Source organism: Monodon monoceros, unplaced genomic scaffold (genome assembly GCF_005190385.1).
Source record: "Monodon monoceros isolate NGI ecotype Baffin Bay Population unplaced genomic scaffold, NGI_Narwhal_1 Super_Scaffold_3, whole genome shotgun sequence".
In the NCBI taxonomy this organism is placed as follows: domain Eukaryota; kingdom Metazoa; phylum Chordata; class Mammalia; order Artiodactyla; family Monodontidae; genus Monodon; species Monodon monoceros.
The window spans coordinates 22,635,849-22,662,981 of NW_021703780.1; the positions used below are offsets into that span (position 1 = coordinate 22,635,849).

The window sequence follows — 27,133 nt, forward strand, 5'->3', positions numbered from 1 at the left end:
TAGCCGGGCAGGGGGTTTGGAGGGGCCGTGTGGGAAGTCTATACTTTCTGCTCCATTTTTTCTGTAAACCTAAAACTACTCTTTAAAAATAAATTCTATTAGGTTTTTTAAAGCTATTTTTCAGCAAAAAGACATCGGTTGGGAGTAAAAAGGGAAGTGGGAGCCGATATCTGGTGTTCATATAACAAAGAGCTCATATCCAGAATGTAAAAAGAACTTTCACTCATCAATAATAAATACACAACAAAAAGGGCTCTGAGCTAACTCCTGGAGTGTGGCAAGTCTCAGCAACCTTGTGGGTGATTTGAACTTTATCGACTGGCTCAGATTTCCTCAGGAGAAGGCAGGGGGTGAGAAAGAGGGGAATAAAAACCCAAACGCCAGAATAAAGCTCTCCTCCCGCCCTGGCCGAACCTGGTGAAGGCAGTAAAGCCGGCGGAGTAGTAAGGTTGATCATAGAGAGGACCGCGCCTCCGGATTCCTAGGCGGGCACCGGAAGTGGCCTCGTGGCCCTGGGCGCCTTTTGCTCGGCCGTTTTGGGTTCCTGGTTGGCCCGGCGGGATGGTGGCTTAAGATTTTGCCTTAACTACCTGCCAGGGCTAGTCTCCAGGGAGCGCCAGTCATCCCCAGAGCTGCGGGTGAGCGGTCGGGGTTCTCCCTAGCCAAGCTGCAGAACGCCCCATCTCTGTTGTCCCACGGCCCAGAGGTGGGACGGGGAGGAGGTCTTTGCGGCTTGCGTGTCCTGTTCTCCCCCCAGCACGTGCACACAATGCTTGGTAACGAGCTCAGTGACGATTTGTCTCTCTACTGCTCGGTTTGGATTTGTCGCTGTTATTTTGATTTTATAGTATAGCATAAACCACTCAGATTTTGCATAATTCTCATTCTTTCATACACGATGGAGGCGGGGGGGGGGTTGCGGTGGGAGAGGGAAATGCCTCAACTGAGGGTTAGGTGCTTAATCCTTTATTCCCTGAACGAACACTGTAACCAGTTTATGGAGCTGTAGTATATTACTCCTCTGTATAAGTAGTTTGATTCCTTTAAATGTCGTAAAAGTTTTACTGGAAAAATAACTATGACTCGGCTCGTGTATATTGTCATAGTAAGTTTACTAAAGTGTGGCAAGATCCATCTTCCCTTACCTTGCTAAGGATCAGGAAGCCTCCTTTTCCCTCTACAGGAGTTTCCCAAGACCCATCCTGCCCTGCTGAAGCAGTTCTATGAAGGGGTGGTAGATTATGAGTATACATGAAAGAAAGCCTTGGTAAATGAGCTATGGTGGTCGCCAGCCTTGGCTCATATGCTTTTTTTCTTCCTGTAATGTAGTTCTTATAAACTAAAAAGTCTTTAAAGTCTGAGAATGTGGCCTTATTTCCCACAATAGAAGTTCTAATGCTAATATTTATGTAGCACTTTTCTGTATATCAGCAGCCAAGTGCCCTTTCTCAGTAATTCTGATCTATTTTCACGGATCTCAGGAATATTATCCTCCTAATGTTCCACTACTCAGGAACATCACCTTGGCAGTGAGTCTTCATTATTAATGACATAGGTTCTTGACTGCTGTAGTTATTCTGCTGTTTTAAGTGTGTTCTCCTGCCACAGGAGTGCTCTGATCCTAAGGTTCTTCCTGATTCCTGGTATGTAAGACAAGTGAATCCTATCCTGAGCCATTGCACTCTAAGATGTCCACCAAGTTGAGAGAACACGCAGCCTTGACTCCTGTGGTGCACACTCGAGAGGAGCAGGAGGGACTGAGAATCGTGAAGGTAGAGGAAGAGGAGAACCATGCTTGGGAGCAGAAGCCTCGCCAAGTAGGGAATGTGCACCCTTATCAGGAACTTTTCCGCCAGTGCTTCAGGCAGTTCCGTTACCAGGCGGCCCCTGGACCCCGAGAGGCTCTGAGCCGGCTCCGGGAGCTCTGCCAAAAGTGGCTGCGGCCTGAGATGCACACCAAGGAGCAGATCCTGGAGCTGCTGGTGCTGGAGCAGTTCCTGACCATCCTGCCCGAGGAGCTGCAGGCCAGGGTATGGGAATATCATCCAGGGAGTGGAGAGGAAGTGGTGACTGTGCTGGAAAATCTGGAGACAGAACTTGGAGACAAAGGACAACAGGTGGGAAAAGGGTAATCTATTGTTCATTTATGAGAACCCCAGGGGTCTACCAGCAAAGAGAGTGGGCATGGGTAAGCAAGAGGATTTTATGACCATTATTTTCTGGACTGACACATTATCCTCTGTTTTCCCTCTAAAGCTCTGCTGCTTTTGTGAACTGATTAAGACACTGGTTTCTTCATCATTCTGCTTTCTGTACCCATAGGAAATTTTATGTTTAATCAAACTTTGAGGTTTAGTTAACTATTGCTGATTCTCTCATGAACCCAGCTCTTCTTGTATGTCCTTAGGTCCAAGCCAGTGCACATTACAAACAAGAAGTGCTGTGGAAGGAAGTAGGACCTGTAAGCCTCGCAAAGCAGTCACTTAACATCCAGCTGAAGTGTGATCCTTGGGAGCATTTTCCTCTGCAAGAGAATGGTAAGCTTTAAAATGTGAATCTTTTGTGATCTTTTGGAAGCACTGAGTATAGCGTCTGCTAGGAAGCAGTATTTTTGGTGAAAAAAGTGGTATCTAGAATAGCAGAATAAGTTTAACACCAGAAGTTTATTTACAAAGTGAGCATATCTAGAGTTGATTTAATTTTGCATTGGGATATGTGGTATTTTTTAATTGGGTTATGATAGTGGTTAACAATTCTAACTGTGAATCCAAATCATTATGGAACCGTTTTAACAATACAGGTACCCAGATCTACCATAGATTTACTATAGTGGGCCCTAGTACTATATGTTTTAATTAGCTACTATAGAACAATAGTGGTAGCTTATATTTTAAAAATCCAAGTAGTATAGAAAAATACAAAATGAAAATAAAAGTTCCATTCCGAAGAGTTAACCACTGTTAACATTCTCTAGTATATACTTCTAAAATTTTTCTTGTATGTTCAAGCCTCTCCCCACTTTTTAGGGAAAATTGTATCATGACGTATTGACTATATTTAAAAATTTGTTTATATTCTTGATGCTCTGGCATTTGGGGCCTTGATCATGGACAGACTGGCCTTCCCAGGGCTAGCTAATTCCTAGAGACAGCAAAGGACTCCCCTGCAAATGGGCCTTTCATATACAGTCCAACCAATCTGGAGCCCAGTCCCCCAACCATCTCCTTTATCAAACCTTCACACACCAAGCCAATATTCCCCCTGCCCTAAATCACTCCAGGGTCAGATACCAGAGAACTAGGGACCATCCCTATAGCCCAGAGTGTGCCAAAAGTATTCAAATTATCCATCCTAAGCTTACTCAGCATACCTACCCTGCCTTATCCATTCCCTCCTGGGGAAACGCCAATAAAGCCTCTAGGCCATGCTCTCCCCTCTTCCCCTTCTGCCTCCTGATCGATCGTGGTGCCTTCCCATGCAGCCCTGCATGGCAGACTACGTCTTCTGTTCCTTGGGATCTACGAGTGTAAAAAATTTCTTTCTTCGTATAGTCCTTTCCATGTCTGCATGTCTTACCATACCCACTTAAAACAAATCCTGGATACATTTTAACATACATATTATACACACCACTTTGCATTTTGCTTTTTTTTTTTACCTAATGAGAATATTCAGTACATTATTCATTCATGCACCAAATATTTATTGAACATCAACTATGTGTCCAGCAGTATTCTAAGCATTGGGGATTTAGAGGTGAACAAGAAGGCCAAAGTCTCTGCCCTCATGCAACTTACATTCTAGTTAAATCAGTGGTTACCACAATCTTAGTTCCTTCATTCAGTTGCAGTCGATGTTTGTGGCCTAGAGAAAACATGCAGAAATAATGTTATTCTTATCAGTAGAGTTATTTTATTCTTTTTGATGTTTAGTTTTCTGTTGCATACATGTATAATAGTTAATAGTCTCCTACTGATGTGCATTTAGGCTGTTTCCAGTATTTTCGTTATTTTATTTATTTGGTCGCGCCATGTGGCTTCTGGGATCTTAGTTCCCCTACCAGGGATTGAACCTGCACCCTCAGCAGTGAAAGCATGGAGTCCTAACCACTGGACTGCCAGGGAATTCCTCTTTTTGTTATTTTAAACACTGCGTCAGTGGATGTCTTTATGTAAAAGTCTTTTGGCTCTTGTATGAAAATATTGGAGGAAAAAAATTCCTTTAAATGCAGTGAGAGATTGGTAGCCACTGGAGTAAAGTAGAAAACTTATTATGTAGGCAACAAAGTTATAGTGATTACCTCTAGGGAAAGTAAAAGGGCACAGGGTGATGGAGAAAGATGAATTGGGATTTGGACTTTTTACTTTTATACCTTTTGTACTGTTGAAATTTTTACCATGAGTATCTATTCTTTTTATAGTAAAAATAAAGAGCGTGGTCTTTGAATTCAGATAAACCTGAGTTTCAGGCCAGGATTTATCACTTAATAGTCATGTGATCACAGACCAATTATTTAATTTCTGTGTTTCAGTTGCTATATCTATTACCCAGCTCATTGTGTTGCTGTGAGCATCACCAAATATTGGGTGATCACTTGGTGTTTTAGCTATCCCATTTCCATGTAACAAACCACTCCAAAACTTAGTGGCTAAAAGGAACAACCATTATGTTATCTCTCACAGTTCTCTGGATTGACTGGGATAAACAGGATGGTTCTTCTACTGTACATGATATCAATTTAAGCTGTAGTTATCAGGGGGCTTGCCTGGACTGTGATGCTCGAGATACTTCACTCGCTTCTCATACTTTAGCAGGAGATGGCTAGAAAACTGGGCTTAGCAAGATTCTGAGATGCATGGGCCACAGGTTATCTCATTCTCTCAATCTTCATGTATCTCTTTAGTGGGGTAACTGGACTTCTTACATGGTAACTCGGGGATCTCAAACGCATCCTTTTAAAGTCTTAATCCTTGAACTGACGTATCATCACTTTCACCATATTCTGTTGGATAAAACAAGTCACAGGCCAGCCTAGACCCTGTGTGGGAGGGGGGTGGACTACAAAAGGGATGAATGCTAGAAGGTATGTTCATTGGGGACCCTTTGAAGACTCTTGGGAAATTTACATTTCTTTCCTGCCACTCTGAGTTTTTAGATCTGGGCTGGGGCCCAAACGTGTTTTATTTATTTATTTTTATTCTCTATGACTCATAGGTGCAGTGAGTATGAAAAACCATTAGGATGATAGTTCTTGCTTATTTAGCACAATCCTTGATATTAATAGGCATTCATAATGTTATCAATTATTATTACTAATCTTACTTCCAAACATTTATGTGGGACATGTGGCACTTAAATAGTCGACTTGCTCTTTCAGCAGGAGCTGAGACCAGGAATATGACTGGTGAATTTGCTCCAAAGCAGATTTCTGCAGAAATGAATTCATTGGGTGCTTTCCAGGATCCAAAGTGTGGAGAAACTTTTCAATATAGGGGTAAATCAGAACAGCAAAAGGTCAACCCCATGAGAGTAAAACGACACAAATGTAAGGAGTGTGGAAAGGCCTTTGCTCAGAGCTCAGGGCTTGTTCGACATTGGAGAATTCACACTGGAGAGAAACCTTATAAATGCAATCAATGTGGAAAAGCAGTCAGTTATAAATCAGCCCTTCTTTCACACCAGGAAATTCATAATAAAATAAAACGCTATCAGTGTAATGAATGTGGGAAAGCCTTCAGTCAAAACACAGGCCTGGTTCTTCATCAGAGGATCCATACTGGGAAAAGACCTTATGGATGTAAAGAGTGCGGTAAATCCTTTAGTCAAAGTTCACACCTTATTGGACATCTGAGAATCCATACTGGAGAGAAACCCTTCAAATGTAATGAGTGCGAGAGGGCCTTCACTCAGAGGTCAGGACTCATGGAACATCAGAGAAGTCACACTGGAGAGAAACCGTATATGTGTAAGGAATGTGGGAAAGCTTTCCGAGGGAGCACCAGCCTCACTCAGCACCTGAGGATCCACACTGGGGAGAAGCCCTATCAGTGTGAGGAATGTGGACGAGCCTTCATTCAGAGGTCAAGCCTTGTTCGTCATCAGAGGATCCACAGAGGGCAGAAGTCTGTTTCTGTATCCTAATTGTAAGAAGGCCTTTAATCATAAATCAGGCCTTACTGAACACTTTAGAAAGCTATGCTGAATACAGACCCACTGTGTAATAAATTCAAGAAATTAGGGATGTGGTGTCTCCATTGTTATTCTAAGTAGCCAAACTAGAAGAGATTCTGATATCATCCAACAGATTGAAAGAAGCTGGTAGCTTGTCAATGGAGCAGACCATTCACATTTTGGCCTGAGTCTGTTGTGGATGCTGCTATTTCTTTCTCCCATTCTTTTGGTCCTTCTCCTTTGTGGTCCTTCAGCACTTTTGCTCCTTGAAGTCACTACCATCACATACCCTGAATAGCCTGATGATTCAGTGGCTCTCAGATTTTGAACAGAAGATCACTGAGACTGTTAGTGTGCATACTATGCAAAGGAGAACTTAGCAGGATGAACAGGGAAAGTGATGCTGTTGTTAAAGTTATATAAATGAGGGGTAAGCTAGGTAAGTTACACTTAAAAGTGACTACTCAACGACACAGCTTGCTGTTTTGTTTGCCTTCTCTTCACCCTGTTGGTGAGGGAGGAAGTCCGACCCTAGGATTTGGAAGATGGCCAAACACATGACACCCGACACTGGACAGATGGGATCGACAGCAGTTAATTAGCCGCTTATACTCATAGCCTAGGGGAGGAGGGCCACTTGGGAGCAGAGTGAACAATAGGAGCTTTGGGATACAGGCTTTGTAGCAATAAGATGGGGTGATGTCTGGTTTCCTTGGGAGGATGTGATTGACTTGTTTGAATAATTTCATGGGCAGGCAAGGAGGTGAAACCCAGTAGGTTGAGGAGTGTAGCTAGTCCAGCTGATGGGAACGAGCCAAGTGGGGTCACTTCCTGCTGGGTGGGAGGCATATATAGCAAGAGCAGAGGAACCGATGGTTAGGCTTTTGGGTCCCTGTGAGGCTCAAAGATGTCAAGGCAGCACAGGAAGTTTTAGGCCTTGCTTCTCACTTTGTCAACTTAGAAAAAAGGCATAGTTTTTAGGAAAGAGTTATTATGTATATCTGTGCCCTCAAGAGTGCCGTTTATTCATATGTACTCTTTTTTTTTTTTTTCTTTTTGAATCTCAGTGATACACATTCCTCCTCCAGTTTATCTCTAGGAAAAAATCCCAGAAATACCTTTGACCATCCAGCATGCCAGTTGGACTTGATCCCGTATTGGTAGTGGGATTGAAGAGACATCAGGTAGCAGAGTCTATAATGCTTCTCCTACATCTTTCTGACTTTATTATGCTAAAAACCAGTAGAGATCTCAAGCTCAGCTCCCTCACTGTCCACTGTTATCGTCTGGATACCTATGTCCTCATTATGCTTTAGTTTATCTTTTCAACCTTTGGAATAGACAGTCTGAAAAGCATTGGTGTTGTCTTCTACTTTGAATGAAATATACTTTTCACTATTAGGAGGATTTGAGAAACTAGAAAGTTTATAAGGTAGAAAGTGTATAAAAGTGGGGTATTTCACTATATTCATATTTTTATAGGGACGGTATAAATAAATACCAACCCAGAAAACTCTGGAGGTGCTAATTGTTCATCCTTAGTGCCATCACTTACTTTGTTTTGCCTTGTTTCAAGGCTCAGGTAGGAAATACCTTAGAGGTTGACATCTACAGGTCAGAGGGAAATACCTATGACAAAAATAAAAGAGAAGTGGATAGAACATTAAATCTCCCTGAAGTGAGACACCTTGAAATTTAAAATGCAGACTTTCACAGAATACTTGTACATTTGAGGAATTTTCAACCAAGTGGATGAAATCTCCTGTGAAATGTGCTGATGAACTGAGCTTTTCTGGCAGTGGTAACTATGCCAGAGATGAAAACTGGCATCCTAAGGATCAGATACATTTGGCAGACATTTGTGTAGCTCATTCATTGTTTTTAGGAATTGAATTAGCTGTCAACTTAAAAACACTTAGAAATTTTATGCAGAAATGGGATTTCCATATTATTTTGAAAAAAAATAAGATCTGGCATCACTGGGCCAGACCTCTTACCTTCCAGTTCTTTCCATGCCCCGCACTCCAGCTTCATTATGTGTCTGAGCCCTAGAGACATTTGAATTTGCTTATCTGGAGAATGACTACTTCAGAGGAGGGTTTTATTTAATAGCAGAGTAAACTAAATAGAAACAAGGTGAAGTCATCCTTGACTTTTTGATAGGTTGTTTGCAAAAAATGGAAAACCATAAATTGAGAAATTTGAAAAGTAGGATACAGGTTTCCCCTGCTACCTGAAAGTGAAGCATTTCTATGAAACTTTTTGTAAGCCGAAATGACGTAAAGCAAAGAGGCAGTTACCTTAGGACACATTTTGCTAACGAATGCACAAAATCGAGATAAAGCACAGATGCTCACAGACACAGTTCAAAGCTATAGTGGCTTAATGCTGAGATGCTGAGTGTAGTTCCCAGGGAAGGAGCTTGGTGGTGGCACTCTTGCTGCTTGATTTGCATGATACCTCTCTACAAGGCTGGCTGCAAAACAAATGTTGAACACTATTTTCGCTTTTCACCTTTTTTTGGCAAACAAAATCCTCTTCGGCTTTCTTTCAGTTAGTGAAAACAGGTACTAATGTAGGTCTTTATTTGTAAAGGCGAAGAGGCGTAAAGAAAATTTTCAAAAAGCAGGGGATACTTGTATTTCTTGATTTAGTTTAAATAAAAATAATGAAAACAGGGCTTTCCTGGTGGCACGGTGGTTGCGAGTCCGCCTGCCGATGCAGGGGACACGGGTTCGTGCCCCGGTCCGGGAGGATCCCACATGCCGCGGAGCGGCTGGGCCCGTGAGACATGGCCGCTGAGCTTGCGCGCCCGGAGCCTGTGCTCCGCAGCGGGAGAGGCCGCGGCAGTGAGAGCCCCGCATACAGAAAAAAAAATAAAAATTAAAAAAAAATAATGAAAACATACATAAGTGTCAATAATGTTACCTTTGTGGACTTGCTAACCTTAGAGTTAGGGATGTGTTTACAAAAGTAAATATAACAGGTCTCTCCACAGTGACTTGGCTAGTATACATTTCTGAAGATATGTGTTTAAAGAACGGTTATTGCCTACATATGTGTCATGCATTTTAAGGGTATTTAAAAAGGTAAATAAAACACGGATTCAATGGTGAATTTACAATTCAAGAAAGAAAATTTACAATACAAAACAAGGATAAATGAACACAAATCAAAAACAGTTCTGCCTGGGAGAATTGGGAAAGTATACAAAGAAGGTGGGCATTTGTGGGACTTTACGGATGAATAGGATTTTGGTTATTAGTTGAGATTCTAAGAGAAACAGAGTATATATTATTTTTTAAAAAAAGGAATTGGCTCAGATGATTGGGGGCTAAGTCCAAAATATGCAGGGCAGGCTGGCAGGTGAACTCAGGCAGGATTTCTGTGTTACAGTTTTAAGGCAAAATTCCCTCTTGGGGATATCAGTTTTGTCTCAAGGGCTTCAGCTGATTGGATGAAGCCCACCCATTATGGAGGGTAATATCCTTTGCTTCAAGTCAACAGATTGAAGATGTTTATCCCATCTACAAAATACCTTCACAGCAACATCTACACTAGTGCTAAAACAGCTGGGCACCGTAGGCAAGCCAGGTTTACATATAAAATTTAACCATCACAGATATATAGAAAAAAGAAGAAGAAGCTGTTAACACCACACGTGTCACTGATATTGCACAGGGGTGTTATGTGCAATTCCTTTTAAAGGGTGCTGTGTAGAGTAGTAGGTTATATCAAGACTTGTTTCTCTGGGCTGTTTACATCAAAATTGTGTCTTATTTGCTTAAGTATGCCTTCCATGTTAGAGTCCATTTTAAAGAACTTCAAAGCACTTCGGAGGTAACAGTATACAGGAGCAAACCCAAGAATGGCATCAGGGAAATCTCAACCTGACTCGCCCAGTGCCCCTTAGAAAGCATAAAACTTGGTTGGTGAGTTAAACAGGTTGGAAAAACTTCCCTGAGTTCATTTCGTTATCCATCCACACATTTTATAATAAATCTGACCTGTCGATATAATTGACTTTGGTCCTTGGAACAGAGAAAGTGAGTGACATGTTTAAAGTGACCTAGTGCAAGGCTTTAAAATTTCTTGACTCCAAGTCTGGCGTCCTTTATGCTACTGTTTTCCGACGTACATTTCCTGGGTGCAGTGGTCGACTCACAAACACCGAGAGGGCGCCAGGCTGCTCTCTAGAAGAGTCTGGGTCTGCAGAAGCTGTTAAGGGCGGGGGAGCTCTGCAAGGCGGCCTGGAGAGGCCGGCGGCAGGGCGGCCCAGGTGCGGAGGGAGCGCCTGGTAACCACCAGTGGGGCGCCGGCGAGATCATAGAGATGCTCAGACCTTCCAAGTTCCTGTACAAACCCCGGAAGTACAGTCTCCGGGACCGAGATCCTAGGTGACTTGTCCAGCTGTATACTTGTGTGCACGTGTCGGGTCACACTCCAGCCTTTCTCCCTCTTTTCTCTAGAGCAGAGCCGGCCGTTTTCCGGCTTCGGGGTGAAGAACCGGGGTTCCTGAGTGGGTTGTAAAGAGAGGGCAGATGCTAGAGTCGAGTTTGGGGGGCGTGGGGGCGACGCCCCGCTCTCCGTGCGCAGCTGCGGCTGCCAGGTGCGCCCAAACACCCACGAGACCCCCATAGCGCATGCGGAGTGTGACTTCGTTGGCGCAGGGGAAGCAGGGTGGGCTGGATTTCCCTGGCGTTTGCTGCCATGCAAAGACATACCTGTCTCCGCAGCCTTGGCAACAGTTTGTCCCTAAAGTGTTAGGCTTGGTTTGTCACTATTTTATCTTATAAAGTTAACAAGCTTATGTAAATTCTTGGCCACCCAGGTAATTTTGTTGTTTACAATACGTTCCTATCCCCCAGAGCCCAGGAGAGCCTTCACCTTGACTCTGTACCCTAAGTCAAGTGAACTTTGTCTTGAGCCATCATAGCCCAAGATATCAAAAGTTTGGTGTAACCCTGACTTCTGTAGTTCATGTTACTAGGAGCAGGAGGGTTTGCACATAGTGAAAGTGGAAAAGAAGCACATGCTTGGGAGAGGCCTAGGTTGCCTGGGAAGGTGCATCCTCACCAGAAGTTCCGCCCCTAGCGTTTCAGGCAGTTCTGCTACCAGGAGGTCCCTGGACCTCACAAATTTTGAACTTTGTCATTACTGGCTGAAGCCAGAGATGCACACCAAGGAGCAGGTACTGGAACTTCTGGTGATGGAGTAGTTCCTGACCCTATTGGAACGGGAGAGCTTTGTACTTAGATACAGGAGAATCATCCAGCTAAGAGGCAGTAGTTGTGCAGGAGAGTCTGAAGACACAGCTTGGATATGCAGGCCAGCAAGTGGGAAAGGGGTAATCCAATATTATGTTATAAAAATGCTGAATCCTGAGCTTCCAAGTATGGGAAGGGATAGAAGCAAATCAAGATTTTATGTCCTTTCTTTACTGGGGCTAAAGCAGTGTCTTTCTGTTTTTCTTCTTCAAAGATCTGCTCTTGAGACTGTGATATTTGTCTGTCTCCTAACTCCACTGGAAATTTTCTTTTTAACTGAATGCTCAGGTTTTAGCTATTAGCAATGATTTCCAAACCAATTGGGCCTGTTTGTAAAGGAGCAGTAAGTGTAGTGGTCAGACTGCAAGAATTTATATCTAGAGTGTACCGCTTACTAGCTCTGTGATCTTAGGCAAGTTATTTAATCTCATCAGAATCCTTTACCTGTACAATCAGAAAATTTTTTTTATCCTTAGGTTCAAGCCCATGCACAAAAGCAGAAAGTACTCTGGAAGGAGGCAAGATCTTTAACCAGAGAAGTCATTGAATATCTAGCTCAAGAATAACCCTTGGGAGCCCACCCCTCTATAGCAAAGTGGTGAGTATAAAAAAGAGCCTTCTGGGGAGAAGTAGTTTCTCAAGTGGCAGTATGACATGCCTGTCTTTATGCTTTTCAAAAGGATAGCCAGGTCTGATCTGAGTAGGAATAAGGCAGAAAATTCATCATACATGTAATGATGCTTTGCCATCAGTTACACAGAACCGAGAACTTAGCTTTGGGGAGAACTTCTCAGCTACCATCTTAATTGGGGCTTGGCCTTCGGATGTTCCTGCTCTTTACACTGTTTATTTATTTTTATATTTATTATATTACTCCTTGAGTGACCTTTATACCACCATTTAAATTTTGGTCAAAGAAGCAAAGATGCAAGGACAATGCTTTCCATTTAACCTCCTATTTTCTATTAACTTTTGCAAAAATAACCTGTCAGGGTTAATGAGAAAAGGTATGCTGCTTTTACAAAAACTCAAATCAGAGAAAACATTTGAAAGATGAGGGGTATGCATATCTTGAAACAACCACGTGAAAAAGATACACATTTCCCTCAGATTAATGTATGATACAATCTGAAAGGCACCTGTTTCCCTCAGAGTAACTTATTTATGGTCTACGGAACTTTAGTTTGCCATGCACAGTTTCTTGCTTGGGGAGACTTGATGAATACTCAGTTTCCTCTGAGGAATTAAGTGAATTGCACTAATAGTATCTCCTGTGACAAAGGGAAAACAAATTCTACCTGAACTTATTCCCATAGAAGCACTATGTTAAGTCAAAATGATGTAAAACACAAGCATTTAGGACCTGTAGAGTTTTTCTACTTGGTATATTAAATTTGTTATGTTTTAAATTCCTATCAAAATATAAATATGGCTGTATATCCTATTATTAATTTCATCTGTATGAAACATTTCCTAGTTGTCTTTTTTTTTTTTTTTTTTTTTTGGTTGTCCCAGGTCTTACTTGTGGCATGTGGGATCTTTAGTTGCAGTATGCAAACTCTTAGTCACAGCATGTGGGATCTAGTTCCCTGACCAGAGATAGAACCCGAGCCCCCTACATTGGGAGCACGGAGTCTTAGCCACTGGACCACCAGGGAAGTCCCTATTCTCTAGTCTTTTTCCCAGTATATTTAAGGCACAAAAAGTACACTCCAAGTTAAAGTACAAAATAAATCCAGTCCTCTTTAGGCTGTCCTTCCAGAAGGAAAGATGGAAAACTGCATGATTGGGATATGGTGGGATATGTCTACTACTTATTGGTGGACAAGGAACAACTGAGTTTGAGGGACCTCCCAGCTTTTAGTGTAGGAAAGTAGGAGTGGGGATCCTTGGTGTCTCTGTGTCAGATGTGTCTTCAGCCCATAGACAGGGCCTGGAGTAGTGCAGCTAAAGGAATGGTACTCACTGGCCAAAAATGTCTCTTGGATTATTTTCTCAGGTCACATTGGAACCTGATATTTAAAAAGACATTTGATATTTAAAAACAAAGGAAATAAGATCAGATACATGAAAGCCAGAGATGGGGAAAGTGATATAAGTCTTCTGCATACTGGCCTCTTCTCCCAAGTTGATTGAGACATATTGAATAGTTGTATCAGTCATTCAGCCAGCTAATCCCCTGATGTGTGGAGTTCCGTGGTTGTGAGAATTCAATAGAGATTAAAATTACAAGAGATTTTAGTCTAATGACAGGGGAAAATACAATGTCCCTGCTTTATGTGATGTATTCAGTGGGTGTAGCTGTATCAAATAGTGAGAAGATGTAAGTTGAGGAAATTAATAATTTTATTCTTTAGTCTAACATTATAATATTAAAGAAAAGCAATAAAGCATACCATAAATATCAACCTGAGCTTTTTGGACCTTCCTCAACCGTAGAACCAAGAGCCTCCATAAATCTAATTATAGCAGCCCCTCCGTGTTAACCTAACCCCAGCACATGCTTCTAAAAGTATTAATCATACAGAGTATGTATTTATGAAGCCCTTCCTGTGTGTAATTAACTATACCAAGGACATATGCAGAGATAAGTAGAACATGAATTTATAATCTATTAAAGCAGAATAGGCTACATAAACAATAAGTAATTATATTATAAAGTCCAAATAATGTTAAAGCACATTAATTCTGACTGAAGGAGTCAGCAGGGTCTTCACAGAAAAGAAGACATTGGTGGTAGCTTTTAATAAGTACAACTTTGAAAAAAGGGAGAGCACTTGTTGACACCTTATTTGTAATTGTAATATACAAAGATGACATTCAAAACAAAGCAATGTGAGATTTCTTTACAAAAGAACACTTGGTGGCAACACATATATGTGTGTGGATATGTATACACACCTACATATACAAGCATACATTTCTTATACATTATTACAAATCTATTTGAAAAATAGTGCCAAAATAAAATATGATTAGGAAGGCACATTATGCCAATAAAATATATGAACAGGGACTTCCCTGGTGGTCCAGTGGTTGGGACTTCGCCTTCCAATGCAGGGGGTGCAGGTTTGATCCCTGGTCGGGGAGCTGGGATCCCACATGCCTCGTGGCCAAGGGGCCAAAGCGTGGAACAGAAGCAATGTTGTGATGGGTTCAATGGAGACTTTAAAAATGGTCCACATAAAAAAAAATTTTTTTTTAAATGAACAGAGTCTTTTATATTGAGGTACACTTCTATTTTTGTGAATTGTCTGAAATGATATTAGGAAATAGACACAATCCAACACTGAGACAAGATTGCATACCTTCCAGGAACATCCTGTATGGAAGAGGGAAAATGGTTTGGTTATTGAACTTACATCCCATTTGTCTAATGAAAACAGGTTGTCCTTGTTGTATGGTCTGTAATTTACTAAGAAACAAACAACACCACAAAAAGTTGACCTCACTGTCTACGTGGATAGATCCTCTAATCAGTAATATATCCTTCAGGGGTCGTTCACCAACACTTAATCAGAAAGGCCACACTCCAGAGGAAGTTAGCATTAAGCACAGCAATTAGCTCTATCTCCGATTAATAGCAGAGGTTTTACTAATTTACATACTGAATGTTAGAAGTGAGTTTTCATTGGTGGAATTTGTGATATTAAAGATATATAGTGACTAAAAGAATTTAGAGTCTCTTCCTTCTACCTTTGCATGAACATCTAGAGTCCTTCATGGCTCACCTTTTAGAATGGCACTTGAGGCTTGATTCGCAACCTTTTCTGATGTCAGAAGATTCCGTTTGCCTGATCCTGACTCTAAGATTAACTGCATCCTTAGCAACATTTCCTTCCAATGAACCTTTCACCCAAGATGTGAGAGGAGCAGCCACGCAGACAGAGAAACTGGGAATTCATCATGCTCCCAGAACAGGCTATATGACTTTTGTCCATGCTTGCTGTCAATGTTTCACTCTTAAATTAAGGAAAATGTTTCTTATAAATATTAGGTTATAAGTATTAGAGTAAGCAATCATTTCATATAGCTCATTCTAACAAATAATGAGCAAGTGTCCAAATTTTATTTAACTCATTAATGGAGGAGCCAACAGAATGGTAGACTTGATTCCACGAGAATATACAAAATTGAAATTCATATAATTAGTGAGGGGAAAATGTTGCAATAAAATTGCTAAATTAGATACAAAATTGGTTAGTATTCTCTTCTGGGCAGAGGAAAATTTTATATCTTTTCAGTTTTCTATAAGTTAACCTCTAACTTTATAGGACTGTAAAACATTTGAAATCTAATCAATTGTAGGTCAATGTAATATTCCCCGAGAGTCAAAATGTTCTAGCATATTTTTGCCTATTTCCAATTTTTGATAATTTTCCTGAACATTGCTAATAAATGTTTGTATGCATAGCAGATTTCAGTCTAAAACCAGAACTGATAGCTGGGGGAGAGGAGCCCAAAGCCCTCATGAATCTCGATTGCTAGCTTCTGATACTTCTCAAAATGAGCCTAATAATTATGAATGAGAAAATTAGCTATGTTCAGTACATTACAGTCATGTTCAGTCTTGAGACCCCTCCACGTTTTCAGAAGTTGGCACATGTAGATATTTAAAAATCACAAGTAACTAGGAGCAAGATTGATGTAACATGTTTTCTGTTTTGTTTTTGGGGTTTTTTTAGCCAGGCTACGTGGCTTGTGAGATCTTAGTTCCCCAACCAGGGATCGAACCCGGGCCCACAGCAGTGAAAGCACGAAGTCCTAACCACTGGACAGCCAGGGAACTCCCAAGATTGATGTAACATGTTTAGAAGATTTGCCTTTTCCTTGGGTTTAGTCTGGGAAAACTCTTTATGTAACCATAGCGAGCGAAGCAACAACTTCAGGGTAAGAGTGGACGCAGGGCACTCCCTGAAGAGGATAAAGATCTGAGCAGATCTTTGATAGCCTTTCTAGACTGTGCCCTGCTGGTCATCTCCCCCATCCTGGTGGCCTCTGGCCAACTGCTGTTTGCCAGCCTCCTAGTTCAGTTCACAAGCCTCCTTTCCATTTCTAGCCCCAGGATGGTTTCCCCAACTCCTGAACCTTTCCCAACCTGAGAAGAAGGAATTCTTAACTTGCTCCCTTTCTCCGGGGCCCATCCTGCCTTCCACATCTCCCGTGAAGACTCTAACCACTGGGCCTCAGTGAATCTCCATACTTGAACTCCTTCTACATTTAAATCCAGGACCACATAATATATTTACATATTAACATTCTGTTGTTCATCAGTGTCAGGTGTTCTAGGTCTGTGCCCTAATTATATAATAGGCCTCTGGATTATAAAGATTATGTAATTTTTTTGGTATATGGTTCAGGCCCAAGGAGGACATTAATTTGCCCATTTTATATCTTCTGCAGAACAACTGACCCCTTGTGGGCAGGCTCAGTAAAAGTGTGTACTTTATACATAAACACAGTAAATGGGATGGATATATTAGTCATTTCTCCTTAGACTCTTAAGACTCAGAGTTTTTCACAAATGATAAAGCTATCCATAGTGTGTACTCTGTCAAAAACTCTGCTCGTGGTTTTCCCTTGTGTGATCTCGTTTAATCCTCTTGATGCCCAGTGCTCTTAGTTTTCTTACTGTCCCCTAATTGGAAACAGATTTAGGGAAGCTAAGTGACTTGCTCAAGGGGCACTGCAGCACAGGAACCTGAATTCAGTGACCCCAAATTATAAGCTCTTAACCACTGTCCTATACTATCTGATCTCACTTATTGGATTTTTGATATAATTCCTACTAAGTATAATTTGACAGATGTTTAGCCACTTTGGACGAGGAAGGGAAGAAATGTGAGGGATGTTTACAAGGCAGGGCTGGTTTTGCTCTGGACTCTGCTCTGTCATTCAGCTCTCTACATCCCCAAGGTGCCAGCCCTTCTGTGAACTGAAGGTCCTGGGTGTGGGGTTCAGAGGCTTCAGTTCCTACACATGTGAGCAGTGGTCAACTCTCCAGTTTCCTCAGGAAGCCGTGGTTGCTTTGTGGTATTGTCCTTGGTATTTGCCTTGAAATGTAGCATCTTCAATGTGGCTTTCTAAGATCTGACCATTAAGCTCATTCCAGGTGCTTTCAAAATAGCTTGCTTTCACCTTTTCTACTCAGTAATAATCCCTTCAGTATCACAACACTGGTGACCTTTCTCCTCTTTCTAGGTGAAGGGATTTTGAATTTTCTCTAAGGTATCAAGAATTGAGAGAGAGGGACTTCCCTGGTGGCGCAGTTGTTAAGAATCCGCCTGCCAATGCAGGGGACACAGGTTCGATCCCTGGTCCGGGAAGATCCCACATGCTGTGGAGCATCTAAGCCCGTGCGCCACACCTACTGAAGCCCACACGCCTAGAGCCGGTGCTCTGCAACAGGAAAAGCCACTGCAACGAGAAGCCCATGCACTGCAATGAAGACCCAACGCAAACAAAACCAAAACAAAAAAAAAATAAATAAAAAAGAAAAATTGAGAGAGGAAAAAGAATTGAGAGAGAGCTAGATTGTTTTAAGATATGCATGTCCTGCACTGTGAAGGATGGGGAATATCTGCCTCAGCACAAGAGAAACTCCAAAGTGAGCAACATTGTTTCTGTAGGGCCAGTGTTCTGAGAGTCTTGCTTTCCTGTGGTAATAGCCATGAGGAATCTGTTCCCAATACACCACGGTCTCTGCACAGTGGGACAAGGACAACTTTACAGCTCTGGCGGGTTTTTCAAAATTCCAGCACCCCACTTCATATGTTGATTCTCCTTTTTGTGTCTGCCACTCCCTTTATTATTCCCAACCCTGTGTTGCTGACTGACTAAAGCAGCAACTCACTGAGGAACCTCCCTCAGAGTAGTGAGCTCACCTACTTTGATCGCCCCCTCTTCCAACTCTTCCACAGTAGAACCTCTTCCATCATTTAATCCTTTTCTGCTCTTAGGGTCATGCATTCTCGCAAATTTCCACTGCCTTCTGGCCCAAGCTCTTTGCCTTAACAGCTCCCACTTTTCGACCATCACTGTTTTCTGTGTTTCTTCCTGGTTTCAGTATATTCACGAGATCCTAAAGGCTAGCTATCGTGTTCCTTCCTGAGGAGAGGGTTCTAGGAGCAGAGGAGATGAAAGAACCCAGGAGAAGGGCAGAGGGGAGACAAACAGGTAGCGATGCTGACCGCCAACGGCCTACTTCCCGGGAACGCTCTTTATGGAAGAGAGCAATCATTTTTCTTCTCTGTTGTCATCTAGCACTCCTCCCCTACATTTTCAGTTAAGAGATTCTATCGGGTTGGCAAGAGGCGGGTGTTCGAAACTTTTATTTTTAATTTCAGAGATCCAGGAACTGGGTTTAACTGTCAAAGCACAGTTACTGCTTTCACCGCCTTTAGTCCCGAACCGCTCGAACTGAACACGCAGCGTAACCGACCGCAGGGTAACTCGGAGACGCTGCGCACGTGGGCGGAGGCGGGTCGCGGGCGCGCGCTCGGGGGCGTGACCTCCGGGAGACGCCGGAAGCCGTTGCGCCGGAGCGTCCGGTTCCGGGAGCCGAACTTCTGCGTCCCTGTCAGGTGAGTGTATGGGGGCGTCCCTCCGCCTCGATATCGGATTCGTCCTTGTGAAGCCCCGGACGCGTTGAGCCGCGTGGGGCAGCCAACACCGGCCCTGGTTCCGGCTGGAGGACACCCTGTGCCCGGGGAGGTTCGGGGCTGCGCGGCTGGGAGCAGACGTCTGTCTGGGAGGCTCCGGAAAGGCCGGCCCCAAGGCCCCCAAGACAGGACCCTGTCCCGGGACTGAGGACCCCCTTCTTGGGAACCGTAATTCCGAAGCTCTGACTAAACCAAGGCCGCCAGCACTGTGTGAAGCGAAGTGGGATTTCGCTCTCAGTTTTGCCAGATTAACACGAAAACATCAATAATTTTCTGGCTGTGACTAGTAACTTTTCCTCTCCCACAGGTTGGGTCATATGTATTCAAGTATGGAAAAACGGTGCCAAGTGATAACTTGAAAATTTGCTTTAGGTTAGGGGCCACATACATGTATTTAATGCCGGATTTGGAGGAACCTTCCTCCGTTAAGTGCAAGTCTTCATTCCACACACACCCCCCAGCAATTATATATTTTTACTTATCAGCCTTCATTCCACACACACACACCAGCAATTATATATTTTTACTTATCTCCGTAACATACTCTACACTTTTCATATTTGTTGTATTTATTGATTGCTCCTACTAGAATGAACACTCCATGATGGCAGGGATCTTTGTACGCTAATGCGTCTCAAACACCTAGAACAGTTTCTGTACAAGGTAGGCCTCTAAAAAATATTTGTGGATTCAGTGAATTAATAAAATTAGTTACCCGGGTTACAGGTCTTCTTTCTTGTGTGCGTTCTTCGAAGTATACGCCGTGTATCCCTTTATCACTTAATTCTTATTCCCCAGGGTGCCCTCAGAAGCCTCCAGTTGAAACTCCAGCAGAAGCCAGGAATGATGGCCGTGGACACAAGAAAGTCTGCTGGCCAGCTGTTCCAATCCCCATGCGGTCAGCAGGGGCCTGTGATGGTGAAAGTGAAGTTGGAGGAAGACCACCTCAGGAATCAGGGTCTCAGCCTTCCAGAGAACCAGCCTCCTGCCTGGGAGATCTTCAGGCAGCAGTTTAGACACTTCTGCTACCAGGATTCCCCTGGTCCCCAAGAAGCACTGAGCCGGCTCCGGGAGCTCTGCCATCAGTGGCTTAGGCCAGAGACACATACCAAGGAGCAGATCCTGGAGCTGCTGGTGCTGGAGCAGTTCCTCTCCATCCTGCCCCAGGAGCTCCAGGCCCAGCTGCAGGAACATCATCCAGAGAGTGGGGAAGAGGTGGTGACCATGCTGGAGAATCTGGAAAGAAAGAGAAATGTACACATAGGAAGAGACTAATATGATGTGGTTGCGGGGAACTGGGAGCAAAACTTTCTCAAGTGTGAAGGCTCTGAGAGAACAGTGGGAAACCTAGCATTCAGCAGGGAACTGAGCTTCTTGCTAAGCCAGTCAGGAGGGGAAGAAGGGGAAGGGTGGGAAACAGCAGATTCGGGGATGGTGAGTAAAGATACTGAAGGCATCGTGCTCCTTTACTGGTCATTCATCGTCCACAGCAGCAAAGACGTAGGTGGTATCACACATGAAAACTAAGTTCGGAGAGGTTGTGTAACTTAGCCAAGGACACATAGCCAATAAATGAAGTGACGGAAACAATATTTGATCAAACTTTACTTTGCTTACCTTTCTGGCTGCCTCTCAGCACCCTAGGGCCTGGTTTCTAGCTTCTTCCTCCTAGTCTTTCTCGGGGGATGTTTCTTGGGGACTCCTCCCTGAGGTTTGGTCCCTGTTAAATTCATGATATCCTTACAGGCCTAATGAGTGCTGCTTGTCTCTAGCTTTCAGCCTGTGCTCTGGAACAGAAGATCCTTTTGCAGACAGTGACACTTAAGACACTAGATGAAGAATCTTCATGTACCAGAGTTCAACCTCCAGCAGTCCAGTTCAAGGGCAAAGGACCTGAGCCCCACGCATCAGAGGAAGGAGGTGAGGCAAGAATTTCTCTAGGGAATTTGGACTGAAATGAACTCCCCTTTGGTTTTTTTGTGGAGTGTGACTTGTTAATTCCTTGTGATGAGAGTTGTTAAAGAGTGACAGAGCTGACATTTTAGGTAATAATAATTAACAGGTGATAAGTCATCTCAGAACAACCTCAGCAGTATGTCGGTTTTAAACATCCACAGTTGAATTTTCTGCAGATTGTCTATAGCAAATGTTACTTTCAAGTATTTTGATGCGTACATAAATAGACCCTGATAGGATATTAACATTGTAAAACTACATTGACTTTTTTGAAAGTTACCTCTTACTATTACCAGAGAAGTATATGTGCATTGTAGAAAGTTAGAAAATACAGAGTTGCAAAATAAGAAAGCAAAGCATGATATTCTTATCACCCAGAGATTACGACTGATGACTTTTTATTTTATATCTGTATATCTTTTATGTGCACATGTGTGTATATACACATACACACATTCCTTTCACCAAAAACGGATCATTTCTATGTGCTATTTTATAATCTATTTTGCTCAGTTAATAATCTTCCCTTTTCCCTGTCAGTACATCTTAATGTTATCTAAACTCAATCCAAATTCAAACTGGTCCATTTTTTTCCAAAATGTCTTTAAAGCTGATTTGTGCAAACCAGGATAGAAGCCAGGGCCACATAACACATCTGGTTGTTATGCCTTTTAATTCTTTTTTACTTTAGAACAATTTCACTGTCCCATTTTCCCTCTCACAGCCCAGACTTTTTGATGAGCCCAGGCCAGTCTCCTACCCTCTGTATTTTTCTGGTTGCTTCCTCATTGTATCATTTATTTTGCTGCCCCTGTACCCTGGATTTCCATAAACTGGAAAAAAGATTGAAAGACTCAAGTTAAACATTTTTGGCTAGAATTAATATTAGGTAAGTAGACATGAATACCTGGGTGACCCACTATAAAATCCCTGGCTGGCTTAGGATGATGACAGGATGATCCCTCCATTGAACAGCTAATTTTTCCCCTTGTAATGGTGTGGTGTCACTTTGGCAGTTTGTGAATGGCCAGTTTCCTATCAACAAAATACAAAATATTTGAGAATTCTTGTGTGGGTCAACCATTTTATTAAGGGTTACAGAATGATTTTATAATTCTTTCATTCCTTCTACATTATTAACTGGCATTCTTCTTTATAGTAAAGAAATGGTCAAATCATCTATTTGTTGATTAGATTGACTTGACTTCATATTAGACAGTCAAGATTGACGCTTAGTTTTCCCCCTTTATTTACCAATTTTCATATTCAAGGAATGGTTTAATAGGTACCTCAAATGGCAACGTGAGATTTTAGGACTTTCTCTGTGTTAGTATCATTGTGGACTTAGTAATTTTCATTGAGTCAGTGTGTTTCAGTCTACCAGTTATTACTCTTTTTAATGCTCAAACTGACACATCTTTGCCTTGTATGGATGTCTCACATCTTGCCCCTGTCTCTTTTTGCCATGACCCTATGAATTTTGAATCCTTGCTTTCTGAACAAAATTAATTGTTCCAGGCTCACCTTGTACTTTCCCTAGACCCAGATTTGGTATCAACCCTTTCTGAACGAGCCTTGATTCTTCTTAGTGGAGAATGCTACTGAGGTATAAAATCTGGGTGCTAGGGGAGTTCTTTACCACTAGGGTAACAATACTTCTAGCACATTTTATGGGTAGAGCTAGAAGTACATTTTTTTTTCTAAAAAATATGAGTTCACAATGGTGTATTCAATTTTGTTCTACCACTACAATGTTCCATTATTTTTCTATATTGTATTTTGTTTCTGCATTTATTTTTGTTAATTCCTTCCTTATGTTCTCACTTGTTTTTTAAATTTATTTATTTTACATTGTAGTAATTTGTATCAGAGGTGTTCCCAGGAAGCATAAGGAAGGGGAATGAGACACAGAAGGGAGAAAAGCCAGTAAAGTGTTCCTAAATGAGCAAGTTATCTTGGTTAATTAGTTGTCCTTTTTATTTTTTAACTTTTGAGCTGGATTGATCTATATATCTGTTACTAATATAAATATTTGATGCTACAGATATTTCATTGAACACAGGTTTTGATGAATCCCAAATGTTTTGAAATGTAGTGTTTTTATTGTTTTCTAGAAAATCGGAAATGTATGCTTTTATTTTGCCTTTGAACCAATAATTGGAAATTTTAAAATTTTCAGATGGAAGGGCTTATTTTCTGATTTTGTTATTAATTTTAGACTTTATTGTAATCAGAGAATGTTTGTGTTGTTTTTACACCTTTGGGACTTTATTATGGTTTTCCTATGACCCAAAAAATAGTTTTCATTAAAGGTCACTGCACATCTGAAAAGATGTTCTATTTTCAGGATACAGAGCTTGATATACATATTTATCCATAACATTTAATTTTGTTGATTTCATTTTGTAAATCTTCCGTATCTTTATTTTTTTGCCCATTTGGTGTTTTTTTAGACAGAGAAAGGATGATTAAAGTCTGTTATTTGTTTTGTCTCTTTATGTCATCTATAATTTCTGCTCTAGGAAAGTTGCTCCTCTGTTGTTTTCTGCATAATTAGACATATCTGTTCCATTGTCACTGTAAATTGTATATTTAGCATTATAAAGTTCTCTTCTTTGTCTAATTTCATGCTTTTGGCCTGAATCTCTCCTTTTTTCTGAAACTGAGATCATGATGCCTTCTTTCTTTTATTTGCATTTGCTTAATTTTCTCTTGTTCATCCTTTATTCATAACTTTTCTCTATCATTTTATTTTAGATGTGTTTCTTGTATATATAATAGAGTTGGGTTTTGCTCTGTGACCAAATCTATTTTTTTTCTTTTTCTTTTTCTTTTTTTTTTTTTCTGGCCAAACTTTGCTGCTTGCAGGATCTTAGTTCGCCAACCAGGGATCAAACCCGGGTAGTGAAAGCGCCAAGTCCTAGCCACTGAACTACCAGGGAATTCCCTAATTTTTTTCTTTTAATAGTTAAGTTAAGCCATTTGCGTTTATTGATAATAAGTATAAACATATATACACACATATGCATAAATACTTATCTGTTTGTGTTCATGTATGTATGGATATACATATACATGCATATGATTTTAAGTGTGTGGTTTGTTTTCCCTCCTCTTTTTTAAATTGTAGTAGTTCTTATAGTTAGGAAGCTTTGTATTTTTGTAGTAGTGGTACATTAGTTATCAATTGCTGCTTAATGAATTACCACAAACCTAGCAGTTAAACAACACACGTTTATTGTCTCATAGTTTCTATGGGTCAAGAGTCTGGGTATGGCTTACCTGGGCCCTCCACTTCTGAGTCTCTCTCAAGGTTGCAGTCAAAATACCAAAGATGGGATCTCATCTGAGTTGTGACTGAAGGATCCACTTCCACCCTCACATGGATGGTGGCAGGACTCAGTTCTCTGTCAGTCACACAGACACAGGGCCTCATTTCCTTGCTGGCTACTAGCCATAACCCACCTTCAGTTCCTTGCCACATGGGCTTCTTCATATGGTGGCTTTCTTCATCAAAGCCAGCAAACCAGCAAGGGAGAGTGTCAATAGAGAAAATCTCATAGTAGGTGGAACTTACAATCTTAGGTAATCACAGAAGTGACATCCTATCAATTTTACCATACTCTATTGGTAACTTGGCCATGCTTTATTCTTTCTCACTCCCACACCTGTATTACTCCCATACCTTCTACTTGGCTGACCTGTTTCTCTGAACCCCTGACACTAAATAAAGAAAAGATATAAAATCCTCTGTTAAATCTAAAATAAAGATTAACCCTCCTACCTGCCTGTTTCTTAATTTTGAGTTGCCTTTTCTCCTCAAATTATATGATGTGTTGTTTCAGATAGTGGTGTGAGGACTGAGAACCTGACATTAGAAGTGAAGCAGGAACCTTATGAAGAAATATTATGGTGTAGGGAGGGGTCTGATGGACATCATGAAACTGTGTGTCAGCATGCCACATACAGAGGAGACAGTGAGCCTAGTGGAAGTTTGGAGTTGCAGGATGGGGATGCCACTGGTGAAAAATCATATGAATGTGATGAATGTAGGAAAACCTTCACTTGGATAAGAGGCCTTCAGCTGCATAGGAGGATCCACATTGGGAAGAAACCATATTCCAGTACAGAATATGGAAAGGCCTTCATCAGACGTGTAGAACTTACCCAGCATCAGGGACTTCAAAGCAAGGGAAGACCTTATCAGTGTAAAGAGTGTGGCAAAGGCTTCAGTCAGAAAGCAGGCCTCTCCCAACATCTCAAAATCCACACTGGAGAAAAGCCCCATCAATGTAATAAATGTGGCAAATTTTTTAGTCAGAGATCAGTTCTTACAAAGCATCAAAGCCTCCACACTGGAAAGAAACCTTTTGAATGTATATACTGTGGGAAAACCTTCTGCCACAGTGCAGACCTCACTGAACATAGGCAATTCCACAACAAAGAGAAGGCTTATGAATGTAATGAATGTGGGAAAACCTTCAGGCAGCGTTCAAATCTTACTGAGCATCAGCGAATTCACAGTAAAGAAAAACTCTATGAATGTAAAGTATGTGGAAAAGCCTTCGCTCAGTATGCAGGACTTAACCAACACCGGAGAATCCACACTGGAGAGAAACCTTTTGAATGTCCTGTATGTGGACGAGCCTTTAGCCGGAGCTCAGAACTTATAATACATCACAGAATTCACTCAGGGGAAAAACCCTATGAATGTGCCGAGTGTGGAAAAACCTTTAGAGTGAACTCAACCCTGGTCATACATCAGAGAATTCACACTGGGGAGAAGCCCTATAAATGTGATGAGTGTGGTGAAGCCTTCAGTCAACACTCAGGCCTCAACAAACACAAGTTAGGAGGGAAGCACGGAAACCCTCCTAAACCAAGAAAATATACGTGTGATATATGTGGGAAGACCTTCACGCAGTTAACTGGCCTAAGAAACCACAAAAGAATCCACACTGGGGATAAGACCTACCAATGTCCTGAGTGTGGCAAGGCCTTCACAAGGGGAGAGCATCTTATTGAACATCAGGGGATTCACAACAAGGAGAAGCCTTATCAATGTAAAGAGTGTGGCAAAGCCTTCAGTCAGAAGACAGGTCTTAGTCATCATCTCAAAATCCACACAGTAGAGAAACCTTTCAAATGTTGTGAATGTGGGCGAGCCTTCAGCTGTAAGTCAAATCTCAATAAACATAATAGAGTCCACTCTGAGGAAAAATCCTATACATGTAAGTAGTGTGGAAAGGCATACAAGCAGAGAGCAATGCTGATCCAACATCAGAGAGGCCACATCCTACTAAGCCCCAGCAGTGGTGAATGAGGTGAAGCCTGCAGTAGAAGCTCAGTTCTGATTAAGCACCAGAGAATCCACTAAAATGACTCCTTGCCAAGGTGTTTGGTGACAACTTCAAGTAGAATTCAGAATTTTTTTTAATTGAGATAAAATGTTTCTTGAACTTCCTTATTTAAAGAATGTCAGAGATAACACATTGAAAAGTTGTTTAAAGGTCATAAATGCTGGAAAAGTTGAGATTTTGGAAAAATAAACATCAACAAGAAATTTACCTGTGATTACCTTTGTTAAATGCAGTGTCATTTAATACAATGAAAAGGTACACAAGGGCAGCTGTAAAAAATATATTTTTATACTGAAGTCATGAATATGTTTTGCTTTTTCAAATCATTCTGATTTCTAACTAGTCTTAGCCTAGTCTAATGTTGAAATTTCTTCTTTTAGTACCAGTTGAGGTCACAGGACTATCTGAGAGCTTAGAATGTGTGAGATGAGTTGTCTCTGTTTCCCTCCCACCTTGGCTACCTAACCAAGCCTCTTGACCATATGTGGATGGCCTGCACACCCTTCCTGATCCCCACCCCCAGAACTAGCATTTCCTGGTGAAAAAGGACATGTTATATTCTAAGTGATATGGAGAGCATAGAGGTTTGGGTCCCCAGTACATCAAAATCTAGTGTGGCCATCATGGCTAAAGCACAAAGCATACATTTTGATTGTGAACACAGCTCCTTGAGCTCACAACAGAGGACAAAAGAGAAGAGGGGAAAGCAAGCCTTTCA

At 41.7% G+C, this 27,133-nt stretch overlaps 3 protein-coding genes across 4 annotated transcripts in view; all 3 read left to right on the top strand.

Moving 5' to 3' along the window:
* Positions 1-6,233, top strand: part of LOC114907338 (zinc finger protein 850-like) — a 347,786-nt gene extending 341,553 nt beyond the window's left edge. Inside the window, 1 exon segment of the mRNA XM_029242860.1 lies at positions 5,575-6,233. Within this exon segment, the coding sequence (XP_029098693.1) occupies positions 5,575-6,141 (567 nt within the window). The 3' untranslated portion in view covers positions 6,142-6,233.
* LOC114907300 (zinc finger and SCAN domain-containing protein 23-like) lies at positions 522-12,010 on the top strand. 2 transcript variants are annotated; one of them, XM_029242812.1, is made up of 4 exons: positions 522-638; positions 1,609-2,128; positions 2,408-2,537; positions 11,915-12,010. In XM_029242812.1, the coding sequence occupies exons 2-3, from the start codon at positions 1,689-1,691 to the stop codon at positions 2,454-2,456; spliced, it is 489 nt and encodes a 162-aa protein (XP_029098645.1). In that variant the 5' UTR covers positions 522-638; positions 1,609-1,688; the 3' UTR covers positions 2,457-2,537; positions 11,915-12,010. The 2 variants fall into 2 exon arrangements, with proteins under 2 accessions (XP_029098645.1, XP_029098644.1); XM_029242811.1 differs by lacking the exon at positions 11,915-12,010 and adding an exon at positions 5,378-5,539.
* A 5,889-nt stretch (positions 12,011-17,899) lies between these two features.
* LOC114907518 (zinc finger protein 883-like) lies at positions 17,900-26,706 on the top strand. Its single transcript, XM_029243258.1, has 5 exons — positions 17,900-18,045; positions 18,785-19,021; positions 19,898-20,371; positions 20,872-21,019; positions 24,886-26,706. Exons 3-5 carry the CDS (start codon positions 19,943-19,945, stop codon positions 26,292-26,294), a joined length of 1,986 nt encoding a protein of 661 aa, XP_029099091.1. The 5' UTR covers positions 17,900-18,045; positions 18,785-19,021; positions 19,898-19,942; the 3' UTR covers positions 26,295-26,706.
* The last annotated feature ends 427 nt before the right edge of the window (positions 26,707-27,133 follow it).